Here is a 21,094-nt window from a genome sequence, read left to right as displayed (position 1 = left end):
TCTTCTGATTAAACCCAAAGTAGCATAGGCTAACATCTAAAAAACACAAGTCACTGAACAATACAAATTCGTCATGGATGTTTTTAGAAGTTTTTAGATGTTTTTTGAGAAGGTGTACAGGACACTTCAGTCTTCAGATTCATTGGTTGTTTTTAATGTGGCCATTTCAGTGACCGAGTTTGACACCCCTGATGCAAATTGTCATGAACTGGTTTTTGTTTGTGCAGTAATGTATCCTCAGACCTGCGTAAGGAACATTATGAATCATTTTTAAAGGAATCCTTCAGATATCTGCTGTGTGTTTATATCACAGCTGGAAATCAGCTTGGTATTATGTTCCTAAGTTCACCCCCCCATTAATTTGACAGTTCCTCAGTAGTAGTTGTACACTGCAAGGCAAAGAGACAGAACACATGACAAGGACTCTGAACTGTGGTGCCTGCCACTCACTACCCATACAGAATTGTTCTCACTTATGAAATAACTTGCATCAAATTGTAAAAATAATATACACCCCATTACCACAGATAAAACCTTGATAATGACTGTCTTGCAATGCATGATGGGTATGAAAAGACAGCATTCCAGCTGCCTTTGTAGTGTCATTCAGCACAAATCTCTATGAACTGATGCTGTTATTTTTTTATATTGCAGATTTTGACTATATGTTAATTCATTTTTAGAGAGATTGCTTATAATGCTTGGACCTTAACAGTTATTCTATAGTAATACTCTTCAAGTACAACAGACCATTGATTTCTGGGATCTTAACAGGTATGCTTTTATTCTAGTTACCAAGGAGACCAGATTCTACCAAAATACTGATTAAATCAGAGCTGAATTTATTCTAACGGTTTTAAGAGTTCCTATTGTGATTGTAACAGCTGTGAAATTGCTGTCGTGATGTGGACACTCTGGCGTACTGTCATACTTCTACATGGAGGGTGAATACGTAGGTTCAAGGACAACTTCTCCATAGCGACCCTGTCAAGAGTGCTCGAGTTATCCAAGCGGTAATCATGGTTGTTGGTCACTTCAGCGTGCTCACGGCCTGGTGGCCCATAGCCACCTGCAGTCTAACATCTGCTGCAAGGAACCCCTGAGCTCCTTTGTCTTAATTCTAGGAATGTGTGGCCCGATTTGCCAGCCCAGTTGGCGCCGTTCTGGAGGGCGCAGTACACAACTGTAATCACTGATCATGGCACCTGCATATTAGTGGTGCTTGTACAGCAATTAAACAGCTGAAAGGTCACGGAATAATTTTCTTTCCACATGAATGAATTGGACACAGTACCTTTAGTTTTGTTTATCTTCATCCATCCACCATCTAACCACTCATCCTGGTCAGAGTTGTTCTGCGGTTGTTTGTCTAATTGCTATGTAATGATGGAAAAAAAACAATAATGGATCTTGCTACAAATGAATGAGTTTTTCTTGAGTCATTTGTGGGATTGTTTTTTATATTGTTTTATAAAATTTTAGCTTACAGAACGAATATGCTGTCGATCTATAACGTTCTTTTCAACTAATGTTCTATTCATAACCTAAGACAACAGTTCCTACCCCCCACCCCCAATGAAGTGCAACCACAATCTGTCAAACCGCTATAATTTATCACTATCGATTAAATCAGGCCGATTATCCGACAGCTGTTCAGTACCGTGCAGCTGAAAGTACAAATCGTCTCGTAGCCCCTCAGTTAATATTTGCCTGAGAAGTTTCCCAAACGCGTCTTTTGTAGTGAAACTGAGTTTGTGTCGCATAAAGAAAATGTTATACCTTTAGTGCGATCGGTTATTCTGTAGCTGGTTTTATTTTTCTTGAAGCAATTGTTGGAGTCAAAACCCCGCCGGGTCCGTTGATGAGAAGAGACTCACTACACACCAGAGGAGTCGTTGCAAGTTACCAGTTTATTATCTTAAAATCTGATTGCAATCAGGGAGCACACATCTCACACACGTACGGAATGTACAGCAAGAGGAGTGAGCTCGATCCACAGGTATCGAGTCTGCCCCTTTATAGGCCTTTTGGGTGACAACCCCCCTTCTTCTCTTCGGTACTTTCCCCTGCTCATGACAACAACACATTCCAACCTTTCTTCAACCCTGTCTGGTACATCTCCAAAAATAATTGTTCTGACATTATAGTCTGATTGGCCAGCAAGCTTTCGATAGATAATCTATCTTAATATAATGTTCTGACGTTATGGTATGATCTCCCCGCAAACCCTTGAGCCAGTAGGTGCCTGTCCGCGTCTCTTGTCTGGCACCTGATTAATATAAACATTAGTCAAATGTTAAGTTCCTGTTTTTATGCACATTCTGTTCCTACTGGCCTGCACCTGCATCGGTAAGCTCTTTCCATATTGCAGGGCCAGTATCAATTCCTCTTTTTCTATTATGATTAATGATAGATAAGCTTCGGTTAGATATTATTGGCTGCATGTCTGCACATATGTCTTTTATTAGGTATTAGTAGTTATACAAGCACACTCAATCTTTAACCCCTCACAATACGCATCGTTTTATGGTGCATTCGGTTGGAAGCATCCTCGCATTTCTTTTATTTGCCCTCTCTTTCCTTCTCTGCCTTAATAGTACAACTCATTCTGGCGTCTGCATTAACTATGCATGATGTCTCTGTATGCGCTTTGGCATACTTATTAGTTGACAAGCGATGTATAATCTGTTAATTTTTCGGTGCTTTGAAAATATTTCTCAGGTCAACCACTGAACACTTTCAGAATACCAGAATACGGAGGCTATCAAGACATTGTTCTTAAGACTGCCTATTATTAACAGTTATTTTGATTAATTGCATTTTTTTCTTCACCTATTTCAAATATACAGGATCGTTACTGGAGTGTAAAGTTGAATACACAGTTGGTCACTTAAGTATGTTCTATGTTAGTAAATCTAATATAATCCGAATGTGAAATTATTCGGTGTTCTGAAATGATCTGGTAGTACTTTCAAAATTATTTTAAGGATTTTTTTTTTCAACAGACAAACAATACGGAGCAACTAATGTGCTTCTAGTTTATCAGTTATCAGTTATAATTCGCGACGGAGGGCAATCACAACAGCAGAACAGGCACTATTGAGAATGAATACAGGCTATATTTACACATGTAAATCAAGTATTTCAGGTGTTTCAAGGGTTAATGTTGTCTCCTGCTTTATCTGATGTTTCCAGTCATTTAACGATGATCGTTCTTAATAATCCTTGTTTAAATATACAGTTACAGCTTTAAGAATTACTGCCTTGTAAAACTTTAATGAATAAATCAGTCGCTTAGATCCCTCCGCCTAATTGATATTCCCATTCGCCAGCCGGGGCGCTCCCCCTTTTCCTCTTTCAGAAGGGATCTCCTTCCGCCGCAGTTAGGAAGCCCAAAGCGGCCGCAGCGCGCTGCCTCCAACCAGGCGCTTCTTATGTATAACCTGCGTCTGGAGTGATTCTGCTGTAAATCTGAGGGGAAAAGGAAAGTACCGAGGAAGTCAACTGGATTTTTAAATACCTCCTCCGCCCCATGTGAGAGAGTGGCAAAGAATACTGGAATTTTAAACAGAAACCATGGGATCCTTTGGGGTGATAATAGGAATTTTACATTATATGGGACTCTACGTCCAATTTAGTGCTTCCTCGAGACAAGGTGGACGCGGCGAGATAGAGAACCGTGTCTCTGGAAACGGTAGGTTGGATGCTGTTTCCCTCCAAATTAACACGAACAAAATATATATGTAGTTGCGCAGAGGGTGGTGGAGTGATAGAAACTGCGAAGAGAGGCGCAGAGGCTGGCTGCTCCGTTATTATTTGTATTGCAAAGGTGCGGGGTGCGTATGCTGCATCCTCACCTGGAAATTAGCAGCAATGGAAAGAGAACACGGTTGCCCAGCATCCTAATGAAGCTCAGTCCAGATGCTGATTATTTTTAGTATGTCCCTCACCAATAAGTTCGTTACCTTATAATATTGACTCCAGTTTTATATGGCAATTAAAAACTGCGATAAAGCGTTACCTTTTTGTTAGTACCACATTTAAATAAATTGTACAATTGTGATATAGTGGCACTTTTAAAACGATATATTACTTTTAATGTACTAAAGACGGTTATTGACTTTAATTTTATTTTCCGACATAACCCCTGAAACATAATGCAAAGTTGGTTTCAGTATCGGTGTCCCATTGTTTTAACTTGTATAAGTCTTTGCTTTTTTTCGGCTATGAATGTCTTCCAAAATGCAGTAGATCATGATAAACTATTTAAACTTTATCTCGTTAAGATAATTTGGGTTTTCAGTAAGCTACTCCGTTGTCTGCAGTCGCCCAGACGGTAAAACTCGTGAAATGACGTGACATCACTTCTTAGTTTCTGTGAACGGATGCAGCCGGCACACTGATGACGGAGTAGACACTGGTGTTTTGACAATGCAGTGTATAACGTTTAAAAGGCTTGTTCTATGAGGATCTCAAACTTTCTTTAAAAGCCGCAGGCGTTCATGTAAAGTCGAATCCAGCTGGCATAGGGCTGAATGAAGAACGTATATAAACTTGGGATTAATTGCTTATTACGAGTTAATCATCGTGAGATTGTTCTCGTAACGACACACCAGAGAATATTAATTCGGAATGGTATGTTTGGCATGCTAATACAGAAATAATTGAAAATCGGAAATCAATAATTAAACTCCCCGATTGCATTTTATTTTATTGCTACGCATCATACATTTCATTAAAAAGTTATCAGTTGCCATATACTGTTTTCGTGTTAAATGCTGTTTTGTATTGTAATGCATGCGGTCATATCTGTAATGCTGTTGTTTTAATTTTAGTTATATATTTTGCTATACAATGAGCATTTGCGTTTGCATTTGCAAAGGTATAGAGACAGGGGAGATTGGGCTGAGTTGGGAGTGAGTTTGACTGGAGTGGAGATAAATGTCCAAAGCCACTTTTTAGTTGGAAACTAAATAAAGATTATTTACTATGACTGTAGCTCCTCTTCTTCATCCACAGCTATGACCGTAGCTCATCGTCTTCATCCATAGCTCTGGAAACTGGGCCAAGCCTTGTAAAACCTAATAATAAGACCTAAAACTTAGGGTTACAGAGGGGTGGTAGCAAGTTAAATTTTTCCTGGCATTTATTTTTTACCAAGTTTCTTGAAGTTTCAAACAGCTAATGTCTCACTACAATAGCAGTTGTCCCAGTGCCTCATGAAGAAGGTAACATGGTGAGTTGACTGGTGTAAAATATTTTTGTCACCGCTGGACTGATTAACTGAAACAACTGGTACCATTTCTGTTGCTATTTCCACATGGAATGGTGTTAGCAAGTTAACAAATATGTTGGACTCTGTGTCAGGTGGTGATTCCCCCCCCCCCCCCCCCCCCATTTGAATTCGATAAGACCATCCTCCCTCCCAGTTTCCCATTGTCAGTCGGTGCAGAAACCTCCACTGACCATACTAATGCTCTGAGAGTGATTCATAACAAAGTAAAACTACCTTAGCTTTCATGACGATGGAAAAGATGAAGAAAGTTTTTCATTGTGGAAAGCTAGATTGGAACTTGATGTTAAGGCCCTGTAAGGGTACTCAGCCTGAAAATGTAGCCACTATTCTTCCCACAAGTCTAAGCATGGATACTCTGGCATATTAGTTGTTTTTACCACCAGCTGTACAACAGAAATATGAGCTGAGTATAACAAATTCAATGATGTTTTTGGGAGGAAACCGTTTTTGATGCATTTTCAAATTTCTGTTAATGCAAGATTGTGTATGCCTAAAGAGCCATTAGAAATTTTTGTTGCTGAGATCATGCGACTGGTGCTAGAAGCTTTTCCAAGTTATGGTGAACCTGTTTTTGCCATGGAATGTTTTTGGTGATTCATTCCTGGTTTGGATCCTGTCTTTCAAACTAAGTTCCATGAACAGGGTCCCACCCTATTGTCCATGGGAAGGTACTCAGGAGGCAGTTTCTGCCATGGTATCTACGATGCACCATACTTCTCCCACAGACCAGTCTCCTGGACTTTTGAAACATCAAACAGTTATTGACCTAGGAGAAAAGCACTTGAAACTTTGAAAATGGACAGTTCTGATGCTGTTCAGCTCACAGACCGGCCCTTTGAATTGCATTGCTGTGACTCTAGTGATTGTTTCTTTATTAGTCAAAATCCAGTGGCTGTAGGTGAGCCAGATCATACCTCTAATTGCACTTGTGTCATAGAGCCTAAGACTCACAATATATCGGATATTGGGTCCCTTGGTAGCATGCACCTTGACTCTTGTCAAGAAAGGTGTAGCATGTGTGCATGTGATGAACCCTACAAATGACCGTTGCTGGTTCAGACCCATGGATCTATCAAGCTGGTATTGGAAGGTTGAGCTAGATCCATCTAGGACAAAGCAAAGATTGCTTTTATGATTGAGTCTGTCTTATGCTACTTTAAAGTCTTACCAATGGGGCTAACAAATGCTCCACCAACCTTTCAGAGATTGATGGAGCTGGTTCTCCATGGCCTCCATTGGAATGGCTTAATTTACCTTGATAATGTGCTTGTATTTAGACTTTTTCTAATCATTTGGAAAGCCTTAAAGAGTTCTTCAATCATTTATGTTCCACTGGCTTCAAGCTCAAAGCCATTTTGCTTGTAGACAGGTAATCCTTTTGGGACATGATGTTTCCAGCCAAGGGTACCAACCCAATGCAAAGAATTTGTAGTACCTAGGTCTGTGATTAGCCTACCCTGGGATACACTGCATAAGTGAGGCCTCCTTCATGCCTTCACACAACAGGGTGTCCTGTTTCTCTGGACCGCTGAATGTGAGGATGCTTTCAGTCATTAAAGCCTACCTTCACCATTCTTCCTGTTGTAGCACACCCCATCTTTTCACAGCCTCTTTTGCTATATTTGGAGCCCTCACAAAATTGCATAAGGGCTATCCATTCATCAGTCCATTTTCTGTTCTTGCTAGTCCCATTTAGGGTCACAAGGGGTCTGGGGCCTGTCCCAGAGGCTATGGGATCAAGGCAGGAAACTACCTAGAATGGGGTGCCAACTCATTGCAGGTCACACTCACACTACAGTTGCAAAGGGATGGAAAATTTCCAGACACTTTCCATGGAAAGCAGGGTTGCAAAGAGCTGGAAAATTTCCGGTATATTTCTGCAAACTTTTCAGAGACTTTCCATGGGAAGTAAGGTTGCAAAGTGGTGGAAAATTTACAGAAACTTTCCATGGGAAGTTAAGCTGGGGAACTTTGGAAATATTGAATTCTGTGGAACTCCGCAAAAGCTGTTAGGTACAGCAAAGAAATGCAACTGTATAAATAATACAATATAGAATATGGCTTATAAGCAGTGCATTTTGATGCAGATTATTATTTTGGGGTGTTTCTACGCATACATACTCACAAGCACTTGGTTACACAGTGATATCACTATTAGTGCCATCAAGATGTTTTTTTTCTTAACTCGACCAACTCGGACATCAATGGAGTCTGTTACTTGTACCTTGACCAAAATCTTGGAAGTCAATTGTTCTTGATTAAACTTGTATTGGTCAAAACACATTAAACTCTACCAATTTGGTAGAAAAAAATCTAGCCACAACTCAACCGAAATCTTGGAACACGACAAAACAAAGCAGACCTACTAAAACTTGTACGGATCAAGACCAAAGCATGTGAGTGGAGTGGGAGAGGAAGGTTTTCGGCCAGAGCGGGAACAAGCGTGGAGCATCATGTTTGGAAAAATAAACTTGAGCATCACCAGCTCACATCTTGAAATCATTTCTGCTTGAATATGGATTTGGCTGCTCCGTTAGCAAGGCTACAGTTTAAACTAAAATTAAAATACAATTCAGATTGTTTCTTTTGTAGAGTGAGCAGTAAGTGATTTCATTGGAGCGGGGTTAAAATTGACTGGAGCTGCTCTGAGCAGGGAAGCGGGGGGAGCATACTGCTCCATGAGTGATGAGCGGAAATTGTCATCACGCCGCTCTGCTCACATGCTCTGATCGAGACACGTATCCCCTGCCAAACTTAAATGCCTCCATTCCTCCTCCTCTCCACCTGCCTCTTCCATTATGCCATCAGCTCACCTCGATACAGGTAAAGTGCTCATAAATTGTCATTTATTTCATGTTTACTGCTTTTGTACATGTGCTTTTTCATGTATAGTAGATTTATATAGATTTTTAATGCTTTGTATCATTAGTTAGGTAGGTTGATAGGTTTAAATAGGCAATCATTTGGGTGCCTGGAACGGATCAAATTCATTTATATTATTGCTTATGGGTAATTTCACCTTAGACCTTCGACCAAAATGTAATTCGTCTAGTCTTATGGAATGAATCAAGTTAATGTTCCAAGGTACCACTGTATTCCCATTAATTCCCATATATTACTATTAATTTCCATGGAATGTTTCCAACTTTGAAAATTCCTAAAATTTTGCAGCCCTACAACACAACATTCATTCACACATGCACACCTATGCACAATTTGGTAACACATGTGGTCTACACTTCACCAAATTCAAGAGCAGAATGAGTGAGTTATAGCTTATGCAAGTCATGTACTCACTGCATCACAGCAAATGCAACAGTGCCCTCTGCATGGTCACGATTGGATAAAGGACAGTAAATACAGGCCACCCCTAGGAAAAAAATTCATCAGCACCAGTGAGAATACACCAGCATGTATTCCTCAGGCTGAATATTCAAATTGGAATACTCTGCAGAACTTTTAAGCACTCATCTCACACAACCAAGTTGTTCTCCCTGAGGATGTTATACCTATAGCAGTGTTTCCCCTACCATTATATTAGGGGGACACCACAACGCCCCCCCCCAACGGCACCTCCCGCCTCCCCTTGAAGGTCAAGTTAATTTTATTTTCTATATTGCGCCAGATCACAACAGAAGTCATTTAAGGTTACCTTTCTTAAAGAACAGGTGTATACATTGTCCTTTTGTTAAACAAACTAAATAGCCTTATGTTATGTATCTTATTCACACAACAGCTTGTCATTTTTGACACGGTCGTGCGTATACAATTCTCTTCTGCTCTCTGTTCCACCCCAATGTGCGCGCACAGACACGTGCGCACATACACAGGTGAGCGCACACCCACCAGCGGACAGAGAGCGCGCGTCGGAAAATATGTCGTGTCAACCACCCGGTCTGCAGTGTAAACTGTGAGAGGGGCTTCTCAACCATGAACACGGTAATAAATACATTTCACAATGGGATTTTCTGCTTTAAACTGTCACTATTTTAAGCTATCAAGCATCACTTTTAAACCTAACAGTTAATGTATTTGCAGGTCAAGACAAACATCCGCAATAGGCTGCAAGGGGACCATCTATAGCAGCCTGCATGCGGATCCCAATAAATGGGCCAGACGTTTTTGACTTCCCATATCAAGAGGCTCTAGAAATGTTCTTCCAGAAGCCCAGAAAGATACATTGCAGTAGCAAAAGCTGCACACTTTGTGGATAGTTACCCCCCCAGCCCAAGCTGTAAACCTAGGGGAAACACTGTATAGCATTGAAAGCCCAGCCTGGTAATGAGTTTAGTGGACATTTACCTGCCAAACGTATGCAGTAACATGCCAGGAAGATCTTCTATTGGCTATTACTGTCTCGTGACATACACAGCTTCTGTGCTGAGTTCTTTACCTGTGAAACTCATTCATTCAGACCCATTGCCACAGGTGCATAATATCAAGCACCTAGCCATGCAGTCAGGCTTACAAACATTTGCGAAAAAATGGGTCGTTCTGAAGAGCTCAGTGAATTCAAGTGTGGCACTGTCATAGGATGCCACCATTGCATTAGGTTTGTGAAATTTCTTCCCTGCTAGATGTTCCATACTCAACTGTAAGTGGTATTATCGCAGAGTAATACTCATTTCACCAATTCGCATCGGTGCCCTGATGTAGAAGTTCACGATACAACTGCCCCGATTAAAAAAAGTGTGCACTGGATACAATTTGGGATGAACTTAGGATACTTTGTTTCTAACATCTTTGCATCGGTAAAATCTGATTTATTGATGCAAAATAGTGAGTTAAATCATTTTGCTTTATTAATTTTGTGTTTTCTATTTAGCTCACAACTGGTGTTATTTCATTTTGCTTCCAGACCACTAGAGGCACAAGAGGATTCTCTGCAAGTCTCTCGCAAGTTGGAGGCATGTTCAGCGATGCATCGTATCGTATCACAATAGTTGCTACATATGTATCTTTAATGTATCTGATCATTGGCAATGCTTTGAGATTGCAAAGTGGAAGTATTTAGGTACAACAGAAACTCAGCCATGAATTGACAGACCACTTAAAATAACAGAGCGGGGTTGCCGAATGTTGAGGTGCATAGTGTGTCAAAATCACCAACGCTCTGTTGACTCAATAACTGTAGAGTTCCAAACTTCCTCTGGCATTAACCCCAGCATAAAACTGTGTGCTGGGAGCTTCATGGAATGGGCTTAGTTGGTCGAGCAGCTGCAAGTAAGCCTTACATCACTAAATCCAATGTTTAGTGTCAGATGGAGTGGTGTAATGCACACTGCCACTAGACTCTGGCGCAGTGGAAACGTGTTCTGTGGAGTGACAAATCATGCTTCAGTCTGATGGGTGTGTCTGGCTTTGGTGGATGCCAGGAGAACGTTACCTGCCTGACTGCATTGTGCCAACTGTAAAGCGTGGTGGAGGAGGGATAATGTTATGGGGTTGTTTTTCAGGGGTTGGTCTAGGCCCCTTAGGTCCAGTGAAGGTAAATCTTAATGCTTCAGCATACCAAGACATTTTGGGCAATTTTAGGCTTCCAGTGTTGCGGGAACAGTTTGGGGAAGGCCCTTTTGTGCCCCAGTGCACAAAGCAAGGTCCATAAAGATATGGTTGGGTGAGTTTGGTGTGGAAGAACTTGACTGGCCTGCACAGAGCCCTGACCTCAGATTGCGAACCAGGTCTTCACGTCTAACATTAGTTGCTGACCTCACAAATGCTCTTCTGGATAAATGGGCAAAAATTCACACAGACATGCTCCAAAATCTTATGGAAAGCTTTCCCAGAAGAATGTCACCTGTTATAGCTGCAAAGGGAGGACCAACTCTGTATTGATGCCTATGGATTTAGAATAGGATGTCATAAAAGTTCCTGTAGATATAATGGCCAGGTGTCCCAATACTTTTGCCCATATAGTATGTATTGAATAATTATTCATCCCTCTTCCTACCACTTATCCTGGTCAGAGTCATGGGGGGTTGAGCCTTTCTCAGACAGCACAGTGTAGAAGTCTGGGGTAGGCCACCACCCTAGATGGGGTGCCAGTCCACTGCAAGGCACACACACACATAATGAGCAACTTTAGCCTAACCCCAAGTCTTTCAACTGCATTATACCTGTACAACACACAGAGGACATGGAAACTCCACATCACAAAACCAGCAGGTATGAGACACCAGTGCTAATCACTGAGCCCCCATTCCATCTGCGGAATGGTTATAATTCAATAATTAAAAATGGTAATGCAACCTTAGGGGCATTAAGCTTACCTGGATTGGAGTATTGTTTTATCAGGAGATTGAATCAGAATAATAAAATTAATGTTTAGGAGCTTTTTAAAATGATACTTAGTATCCTTAAAATGATACTGAGCCATACATAGTTTGATAGTAGATGTTGTTCATATGCTTTACTTATGATTTTGAACTGTCACGAAGATGTTTTTTTTATTTAGACAGTAAAAATCTTACTGACTCTTTTTCCTCATCATGTGTCACATAGAACCACAACTAGCATGAGTCACATAGAACCACAGGGAGCGCCCACAGATTAAATAATCAGAGGACACCTGAAATTCCTGCTTTGTGATTTTGGATACAGTAAAGAACTGCTTTAAGTGCTTCATTTGGTATAGGATGAAGACTAATAATGAACCGATGAAACAGTTTATGATGCAGACATGATGAAGGTTACAACTTTCTGGAAAGCTTTGAATGAAGCGGATACATTAACCAACTGCAGAGATAATGATTGAAATACCTGAGGCAAGCAGCTGAGTGCTGTTTCATTTATGGGAGTTGTGTGTTAACAACATTGGGTTATTGTTATTGGTTATTTCTCATGTACAATAAATTGCCAGCTAGCACATGGTAAATGTAGGCTGAGTGAAAGGATTTTTCTGATACTGCAAATCCATGTATGTTTTAAAAATCTATTGCGTTTTTTTTTTTTTTGTTTGTTCAGTGTAAAAGCTCCCAGATTGTCCATGCCAAGAATAGGAATGAGAAACTGATTGGGACATCACGTCCTGCATTTGTTATTGGTGATGATGCAGTAGGTATTTGTGGTTGTTGCCAACTAAAACCTGGTAGATATGGTGTACATAAGCTGAAGTGATAATATAAATTGACTTTCCTGTGTGAATATAATCAATTAGCAGATAATCCCTATAGGGATGAGAAGAAGTTAATTAAAATGATGATTTTCCACTTAGCACTCATTCTAGTATGTGCCCTTTCTGCCCGAGGAAATGATGAAAGCAAAAATACAATAACAAGAAAATGAAAACAAGAAACAGAATTTAGGAATTTTAATAAACAGGAGGGAGTAAAATATTTAAATAGTATTCCCTGTTTTTAAGTGTGTCTTCAAGGCTCGTGTATTAACAGGTTCTGGTTTCTTGAAATGACAAAGCACCCCCATGTAGGATGGGACCTACCATGTCCCGTTGCCACTTCATAATGAGTTTTTATTACATGATGCATATCTTTTACATTATGAGTTTCTGCAGCCCTCCGAGCAGGCCACTGGAGCTATTTTTTGAGATGAGAAATTTGCCGTGTGGGTTGCCAGTGGTGGGGCAACCATCAGGAACAGTAAAAAGTGTATAGGGGAGTTGCTTAGGTGGCCAGCATGGCCATCTGTGGCTTGTCAACATCTGGCAACAGCTGAGACATGAGACCATGCTGAGATAGTGGGTGGATTGGGCCTGGCAACCTTGGCAGCGGTGCTGATGATGCAGGTGGATTTGCGATGGATGGTGAGGCTCTCAGTTACTCAATATCCGGGGTTGGATGCCTGATTTACTTACATCAAATGCTTGAGGGCCTGCTTTTGTTAATATTCTTGTATCTGTGTACAGCATTTTTTATTAAGATTACGATGATCAGAACCATATCTTGGAGTACAGTGGGAACACCGTATCCGCTGTTGCAGTGATCCGCGGCTTACCGTGGTCTGAAAATAAAATTTGGTAATTCCAGAAATAAACGGTTCATAACTTTCAAATTGGGCACCAAGCAAGTACAGACCGTAATACGGTGAAACCCATCGGCCCAATTACGCTCAGTACTTGATTCTTCTCTTGTCCCCATACCCGCGCTTCCCTGCAGAACTGCCTCTAGCCTCTAGCATTGTTGCTGATTGTATTTCTTGCCACATTATCACAGTGTATGTGTTATAAAATCTACAAAAGCATGATTTTCATTGCTCCATCATCCCTTGATATATATATTTTTAATTGCTCTATTGCCTCATGAGAATTAGGCTAACATGTCAAAATCCCTTTCATTCGAGAAAGACAATATATTACTGTACAGTACTGTAAAATTATGTACAATGTACTATATTATTACTGTATATGATGTTGGTAATGTCTTATTGTACATAATTGATCAATTAACCTTTACCATACGTATGTACACAAAAATCATGTTATATATGGGATGAGTGGATTGTTCACTATTATCCGCGGTAGATCTTGGAATGAATCCTCAGCGAATATGACTGTGCTTACATGCTGAGGGAGGAATCCAGGCTCTCTTAAAGGACACCCTGTCTATATACAAAGCAGGGGCCGTACTGGAAGCTTCTAGGCTAGATGCTTCAGTCACTGAGCCTGACCGTCACCATATATGACAGTTAAACATCACAGTAGTAAAAGGCAGTAAATTAAAAATAAATAAATAAATAGAAGTAGACACAAACACAGAGGTTAAACAATGACACCTTGCTTGTATTTTTTCAAATCAGTTGACGACTTACCTTTTTAAATGAACTTTACAGTGACTGCAAAATCTTGGTTTTTATTACACTCCTCGCAAGATTTTATTTTAGCAATAACATCTAGTTCAAGATAGTAACATTTTTTTCATGAATTTGGCATGCATTGTGGTCTGTAAACATTTATTTGAAAAGGTGATTCTTGGATTGTATTAGATTTCTTCCATAACATTCTCTCACTGTGTTTATTTAAATAGTTTTTTTCTCTTATACTATGTCACTTGCATTAATTGTGTTATTGATCAAATCACACTATGCCTAATGTTGATTCATAAATGTTGTTACTTTAATATGTTCACAAGATGCTCTCTTAACAACCATAGTTTTTCATGCTGTGGATGAGATGTGTCAGCAGGTCTTTGTAGTGAAGTGTAGCAGCTATCCTGTGAGCCATGGGTAATTATGGGTGATGCACGCCGACCCATTTTGGCCAGAGATGATAGCCAATCCATAGCACATTCCACTGGGGTCCTGAGATTTGGAGCACATTAACTTAAGGAGTCCACTTGCCTAATCTCTCCTCTGGCAGGACACATCTAAGCCGAAGATCTGCTGAAATGTGTCTTAAAGTATAAAATATAAAATATATTTTATAAAATATAAAATAAAAAAAAATAAAAGAAAACACATTTAAAGCTGCTCGGTTCAACACGTTTTTTTCAATCTTTAATGCAGAATTACAGAGAAAGGGGAATAGAATGGATGAGCAAGTTTTGTAATGTCTGCTGTCACATTCCAATCAGGTGAAAACTGGAAGCTAAATGAAGAAGTCAATATAGGGTACTGTAGAGTCAATGTAACTGATGTATTGGTGTTGCTAAGAGTCTATAGCAGGGGTCTCCAACTCTGGTCCTGGAGAGCTACCGTCCAGTAGGTTTTCTATCCTACCCGACTTCTGATAAGCCACACCTGTTCTCAGGTAAATACAAGGAGCAGGTGTGACTCATCAGAAGCCAGGTAGGATAGAAAACCTACTGGATAGTAGCTCTCCAGGACCGGAGTTGGAGACCCCTGGTCTATAGACTGTGATCAAGAAGGAGGGACTTGAGTCATTGATTCGTGACTCGACACAGACTCAAGTCACGAATTAGAACACTTGTGACTCGACTCAGCAAAACTGATAGAAAGACTTGGACTTGATGGCATATACTCCAGACTTGGACCTGTCTTGGACCCTGTGATTTGAGAAGACTTGAGATTATAGTTCCCCTCTAGATACCATAACTTTAATTTTATCATTTCTATGTATATTAATTCTCTGCTGCCTGCATTTTTGGTTGGCTGAATGCAAAGTCTCCAGAGAGAATTTAATGGAAAGATGCATCACTCTATTCATATACACGGACATAAAATCTGTATGAGGACAACCGTGAGTGGACATTCTCATTTCAACCTATCTCTGCCTATAAGGAATGTATCCTATGACAAACTGTGACTGGTTTTTGCTGCCGTAAGCTTAAATCAATAAAGGTAAAAAACTGACAGGTAGGGTTTCAAGTTACATGACTCACACCTCGAAATGGTCCAAATTTGAAGACTTGTGGCTTAACAGCAAAAATGATGGAAAGACTTGGACTCGATTTGGACTTGAGGGCAAATGACTTGAGACTTGACTCAGACTTGCCAAGTAATGACTTGTTCCCATCCTGAGTGTGATCAGTACAAGATCACATGAGATCCCTTTGCCAATATGAGCTTTTTCTTATTAGGCACTTTTCAGACATGGACACTCTTGCAAGCCCCCCATTCACAAAACCCTGGTGGTGATTGACAATTGGCTTTTGAGTTGTTTGTATGACATGGTAAACAACTATCCAATGATTGCTGCCATCTGAAGAATACAGCCTTCTTTTTATATAGCTCTTCACGCAAGAGTGGTATAGCAAAAAATTGCAGTCGCAATTAATCGCCATTGGATGCTGATTAATTACATGTTGTGAATTGAGTTTGTCTTATAATGTCTGTATAATAACAAAAGGCAGTCCGACTGTCTTATTGATATACAGATAAATAAAGATTACGGATGCCAAAAAACAGTAAATGGGGAGAGGTGATATTTGCCGAGATGTGTTTACTACACCCCCCGCCTCCCAGCTTCCTGAAGTGGAAGTTTGGTGGCAGTATTGATTAGAAGATCTTAAAAAATAGAAGGTACACCCTTAGTGGCATTTTTTGTTGCCCATGGGGCACAGTGAAGTAAAATTGAGCTAATTATTTCAGTGGAAGCTCTAGATTATTTTCAGGGGAGGGGCAGGAAGGGGCAACAGTAAAATGGGGGTGGTGGGATCAAAAGAGGAAAATCTAAGACTGTCACTGGTGCACGCAATAGAGAGACATAATATGAATAGTTATTGCTATATTTACTTAGCAAATTCTTTTTATCCAAAGCAACAATTGGGGGTTAAGGGCCTCGCTCAGGGGCCCAGTGGTGACATTACTCTGTTACCCACGGGATTCAAACTGGCAACCTTCCAGTCAGAGGGATAGTATCCTTAACTGCTGAACCACACACCACCCCCAGTAGTTATGATTTTATGTATATTGTTGTGTTTATGCAGAAAAGGAAAATATATTCTTCTTGTTTCTTCTAATTTTTCACTAAATGCAAATCGGACGGTTATGACCTCTTCATTTTATTACAAATTTCAAATACACTGTACTGTTCTGTTATTGTGTGTAAATCCCAATAATCACCATTCTATAGTTTCTGTATCAGCTACTAAGTAGCCTATTGAACTCCTTCATATGTGAGGCACTCCATGTCACGTCATATTTATCTTTCTCTTTTCCACAGAATAGAAATGACAAGAGTCACTGTGATTGTGCAAAGCTTACAGCACATTTAGGTTTTCTTCAAAGCAATCATTTAATTGAAAAGTTCAAATTCTGACATTATCAGAATAATGAAAATATTACTGAGATATAACTACCAGTGGAATAGCACAGACATTTTGAAAAGCAAGCAATAAATAAATACAGGAAGAATATGTATGTGTCTTTTGTAATTCAGACGAATCTGATTACTTAAGGGGGTTCCATACTTTTGCAAGGCACTAAGCCTATATCTACCTATATTTATATTTATGGATCCACCAAGTCTAGACACTTGAAAACGTTTGGATTTATGCATATTCAAGCCATTTAAAAACTCACCTCAAATGTTTGTGAAAACTGTGTCCTGCATTCTGTGATTGACATTACCCAAAGTCAATTAGTGTCTGTGTGTGTGTGTGTTGGGGGGGGGGGCAGCTTCCTTTATCACTGGCTGTTGAGAAATTGTCTGTCCTCACTGTCCTTTGGTCTTCCATGTTGCCAATAGTCTGAAATCATGACTAAGCACTGACTCCTCAGTGAATATCCTCCCAATGTCTTCGATGCTTAAGGCATTATGACAGCAGGTACATTTTATCCAAAAGAAAAACAGAGAACCGTATCCAACTTGGAGGAGACCCCAGGGCAGACCCAGGACACTCTAGAGAGATTATATCTCTCTGCTGGCCAGGGAACGCCATGGTATTCCCCCGGAGGAGCTGGAGGAGGTGGCTGGGGAGAGGGAGGTCTGGGCATCCCTGCTTAGCGTTCTGTCCCTGAGAATGAGCCCCAGATAAGTGGCAGATGGATAGACGGATGGATGGATAGAAATAATAAAGGTCAAGGACTACCGATCTTTTGAAATGAATATGCCTCTCTTGATTCCATTTAAAAACAAAATCTCCTTTAAAAATGAATAAGAATGACATCAGTGACCTTTGGCCCTTGTGAACAAATATTATCAGCTCATCAGTGGACGATGTGTGGGAATATGAGTAAAAATCCTGTGATGGTTTACTGTAGGGGAGAAGAAAGCATTTCAGAGGGGGTCTAATTGTTGAGAGTCTGTTGGTTGTTGAACATGGATTGCCAGAAACTTCATCTAAGCTGTTTTCTCCTTCCCCAGTGGTGTTTTTGTATCATTACTTTCTGCTGTGATCAGACACTTTTGATCGAGAAGAAAGGCTTTAGCTTAGCTGGAAATGATGGTTTGGCCTGAATAAGTGTAATCACACCACTCTGTGTTGTAAGGGCCTGATTAAAATGCAGCAAAGCACATGCGGTTCGTTGACCTCTTTTCTGACAGCATATGACTCAATTATGGCGAGGTACGCTAGCACACGCTAGTGCTGCGGCAGCCAGTGACTTGTTGGATGCGTCTTATATTCTGATTTATCATGATGAGCCTGCGTAGATTCATCACTGAGAAAGAAACGTGCAAAAATGGAGGAAATGACATTTAAATGTTCATTCAAAATGATTCCCTTTCTGAGGCAGCTGTTAAAACTATTATTATCCTTATTAGCATGGATTAGTTATAGTTATTATTAGTTATTTTTAAGGCAATGAAGCACCAGGGTGACACACTGAGAAAAAAAGAAGTTCTGACAGCGCATTTTAGCTGTCCAGGTTTCTGGATATAGACACACGGAACAGCTAGAACTGGTGGGATGCCCAGTGTGGAGTCGATTCTGATGAACACAGAGAGGATGTGTGAGAGGAAGGCAGTGGCAAGGATAAAAATAGGCGGACATGTTTAAAGCCACCTGCTCAGAAGCAGGCAGCCCGGCCAGTGCAGGGAGACCATACAAACCAGCAACAATCCTCAGCACCCCCTGCTTCATCCCAGTCACATACACTAGGGTGAGAGTGCTCTGTCGAGATGGGCAGTGTTGGTCAACTCATTAGGTGCCATCTTCTGACTGGGCACCGACTCAGGAAGCCGATTTCTTGTCTTGGAGGGGGGGTGGCAGCAGTGAAGCTGCCCTAGAGGCGCCACATGGGCTTCGAGTGATACTGAATATGCGTTGCCATGGTATCACTTATAAAACTCCCCCCCCACCCCTGGAAATCAGAGGCAGCAGGAATTCAGAGAAGTAATTAGGGGTGTCCATCAGTAGGGGTCATTTTATCAGTCCATGCTTCCTCAGATTAATTTTGCTTTGCCTCCCCCACCAACTCCACCACCTTTATTTTTAATGTGGTATTTTTTTTAACACCTGGAATTTCTTGCAAGCCTGCTGGCATATTTCTCGGGCTGGACAGCCATGAGTGGGCAGTGCTGTGTGGTCTGGTATCAAGGCTTAAAACTCTTTTGCAAAGTGACACATGGTAGCAGATGCCATTTCAAGACCCTGCTTTATGCCTCTGTCTAGGTTGTAACATCCTGAATAATCTCTCTCTTTTGTTTTTCTGCTTCAAATCAGTCTTCCAGGACCCTCCAGGCCTCCTGGGTATTTCCCAGGGGCTCCAGTGCCTGTCTGAGATCTGAAATGACTATAGCAATTTTACAGATTTTTGGTTGTTTCATCCATGCATGCCTCCTGCTGCCTGCCACAAATGGGTTCCAAGGTCTTTCAGCCAGACTGTGAAGCCGATGGCCTTTGTTGGAATCCTTTCACAATGATGAGCGCAGGCGTGGATACAGCCAAAATGTAACTCTTGTGCAAACTTAGGATGCTGTCTCTCATTCCACAGTGATGAAGTCTCAGTCAGTGTTATTTCTTAAACTATCGTTTATTATTGATTTAGAATATGCAGAGTGCTTTTGTTCTGTCTAGCAACTAGGTGTATGTGGAGGAAATTAGTAAATAATAATCTATTTATAGAACCAGGTTTGTTTTGCTATATTCAGTACTGGTCCAATAATACTGAAAATTATGTCACATGAATTGGTGGCATATTTTTTTTTATTGCTGGTTTATTTACCTCAACATAAGTATCTATGTAATGGCGTCTTGTTTTAATGTTGTTTAACACAGGGAGGCATGTTTGCTCAGCGTGGGTTACTGTTGTGTCACATCTGTAGCATCAGGGGTTGTGATGGCTACAGCCACACAGTAAGACCTTAAACATTCTTACATGCTTAGTTGATTACTTTGTATGCTTTTTGCTTCATTTACAGTCACAATTTATAGTTCTTAGTTGATGTGCTTGTGTGTAGTGGACATGTATTGATATCTTAGGGTTATGTGCAGTGTTTGCCTAATTAATCTCTTGGTTTTGCAGTTACTTCGGTTGTGGGGGATGGTCTTTTCTTAGTCGCTATAAAGGTGTGGCTGAGGACAACCCCTGGAGCAGGAGTGAACCATGTGCTGCCATGGCAAGAGGGGGGAGTTGGGGTTTAGTTGTGTTTTGCTCTGTTTAATTATATGTAGTGTTTATTTGGTTTACCCCTTTTGTGTGTTAATTGGTTTGGCCAAACCACTATATATGTTCCTTCATGTCTCCTTATTGAAAGGTCAGTTTGTTTCAGTTAATACTTTGCTTTGTAATGTTAAGTTTTGTTCATTTCTGTTGACCTCTTTCATGGGCCCAGTTATTAAGATCTTGAGCTTGTTACTGTTTGTATTTTGGGGGTCAATAAAGCTTTATTTCTTTGGTTAAGCTCCTGTGTTTGTGTTGCCTTGCTGCAGTATGTGCATTTGTGTGTTTTCTGATGGACTGGAGTCCCACTGAGATTGTACTTCCCCCTTCTGGCCTGTCCGGGGTAGGTTTCAAGTAGGGCTGCATGATATCACATTCTGATATGTGAAATACCCGCAAGTAATATTGTGATTCTTATAAAACAGGAGGAGAGGAGATGAAATTACCCAAAACAAATGATAGCCAAATAAAACTTACAATCTACTGGTAGAGTGTGTGAAATAAGTTGCTGGAGTTGTGAGTTGTGTGGACAGACACAAAGCAGTGCCGACACATGCAATGTGATTATTGTGTATTGTGATGACGATGCTGAAACAATGTATCATTTCATGTGACCCTACGCAGGATAAGCTGATGGCTGCATGGACGTATTTATTGTTGAAGTTTTTTTGGGAAATCCTTCCATCTTTCACGTAGGTTGAACACAATTTCTGATTTTCCCGTTTGACGGTGTATAGCACCAGAGGTAAATTTGGTGAGCCGTTATGTTCTGCTGATTCCTGGGTCCCGTCCCTTGGAGCAACATTTGCTAGAGACATACATTGCATTGTAATAGCCAAG

General features: G+C 40.6%; 1 protein-coding gene and 1 long non-coding RNA gene across 2 annotated transcripts in view; both read left to right on the top strand.

Moving 5' to 3' along the window:
* The first annotated feature begins 3,342 nt into the window (after positions 1–3,342).
* The window catches only part of LOC111842295 (V-set and transmembrane domain-containing protein 2-like protein), a 38,991-nt gene continuing 21,239 nt past the window's right edge, over positions 3,343–21,094 (top strand). Inside the window, exon 1 of the mRNA XM_023808758.2 lies at positions 3,343–3,694. Coding sequence (XP_023664526.1) covers positions 3,577–3,694 — 118 coding nt within the window. The 5' untranslated portion in view covers positions 3,343–3,576. The remainder of the gene's footprint in view (positions 3,695–21,094) is intronic.
* On the top strand, positions 15,058–20,494 carry LOC111842296 (uncharacterized). Its single transcript, XR_002837879.2, has 2 exons — positions 15,058–19,947; positions 20,117–20,494. It is a non-coding gene; the product is annotated as an uncharacterized lncRNA (long non-coding RNA).

The sequence above is a fragment of the Paramormyrops kingsleyae genome, chromosome 6 (assembly GCF_048594095.1).
Source record: "Paramormyrops kingsleyae isolate MSU_618 chromosome 6, PKINGS_0.4, whole genome shotgun sequence".
Lineage (NCBI taxonomy): Eukaryota > Metazoa > Chordata > Actinopteri > Osteoglossiformes > Mormyridae > Paramormyrops > Paramormyrops kingsleyae.
The sequence above is the reverse complement of the archived record's forward strand: the minus strand, read 5'-3'. Positions and strand labels throughout refer to the sequence as shown.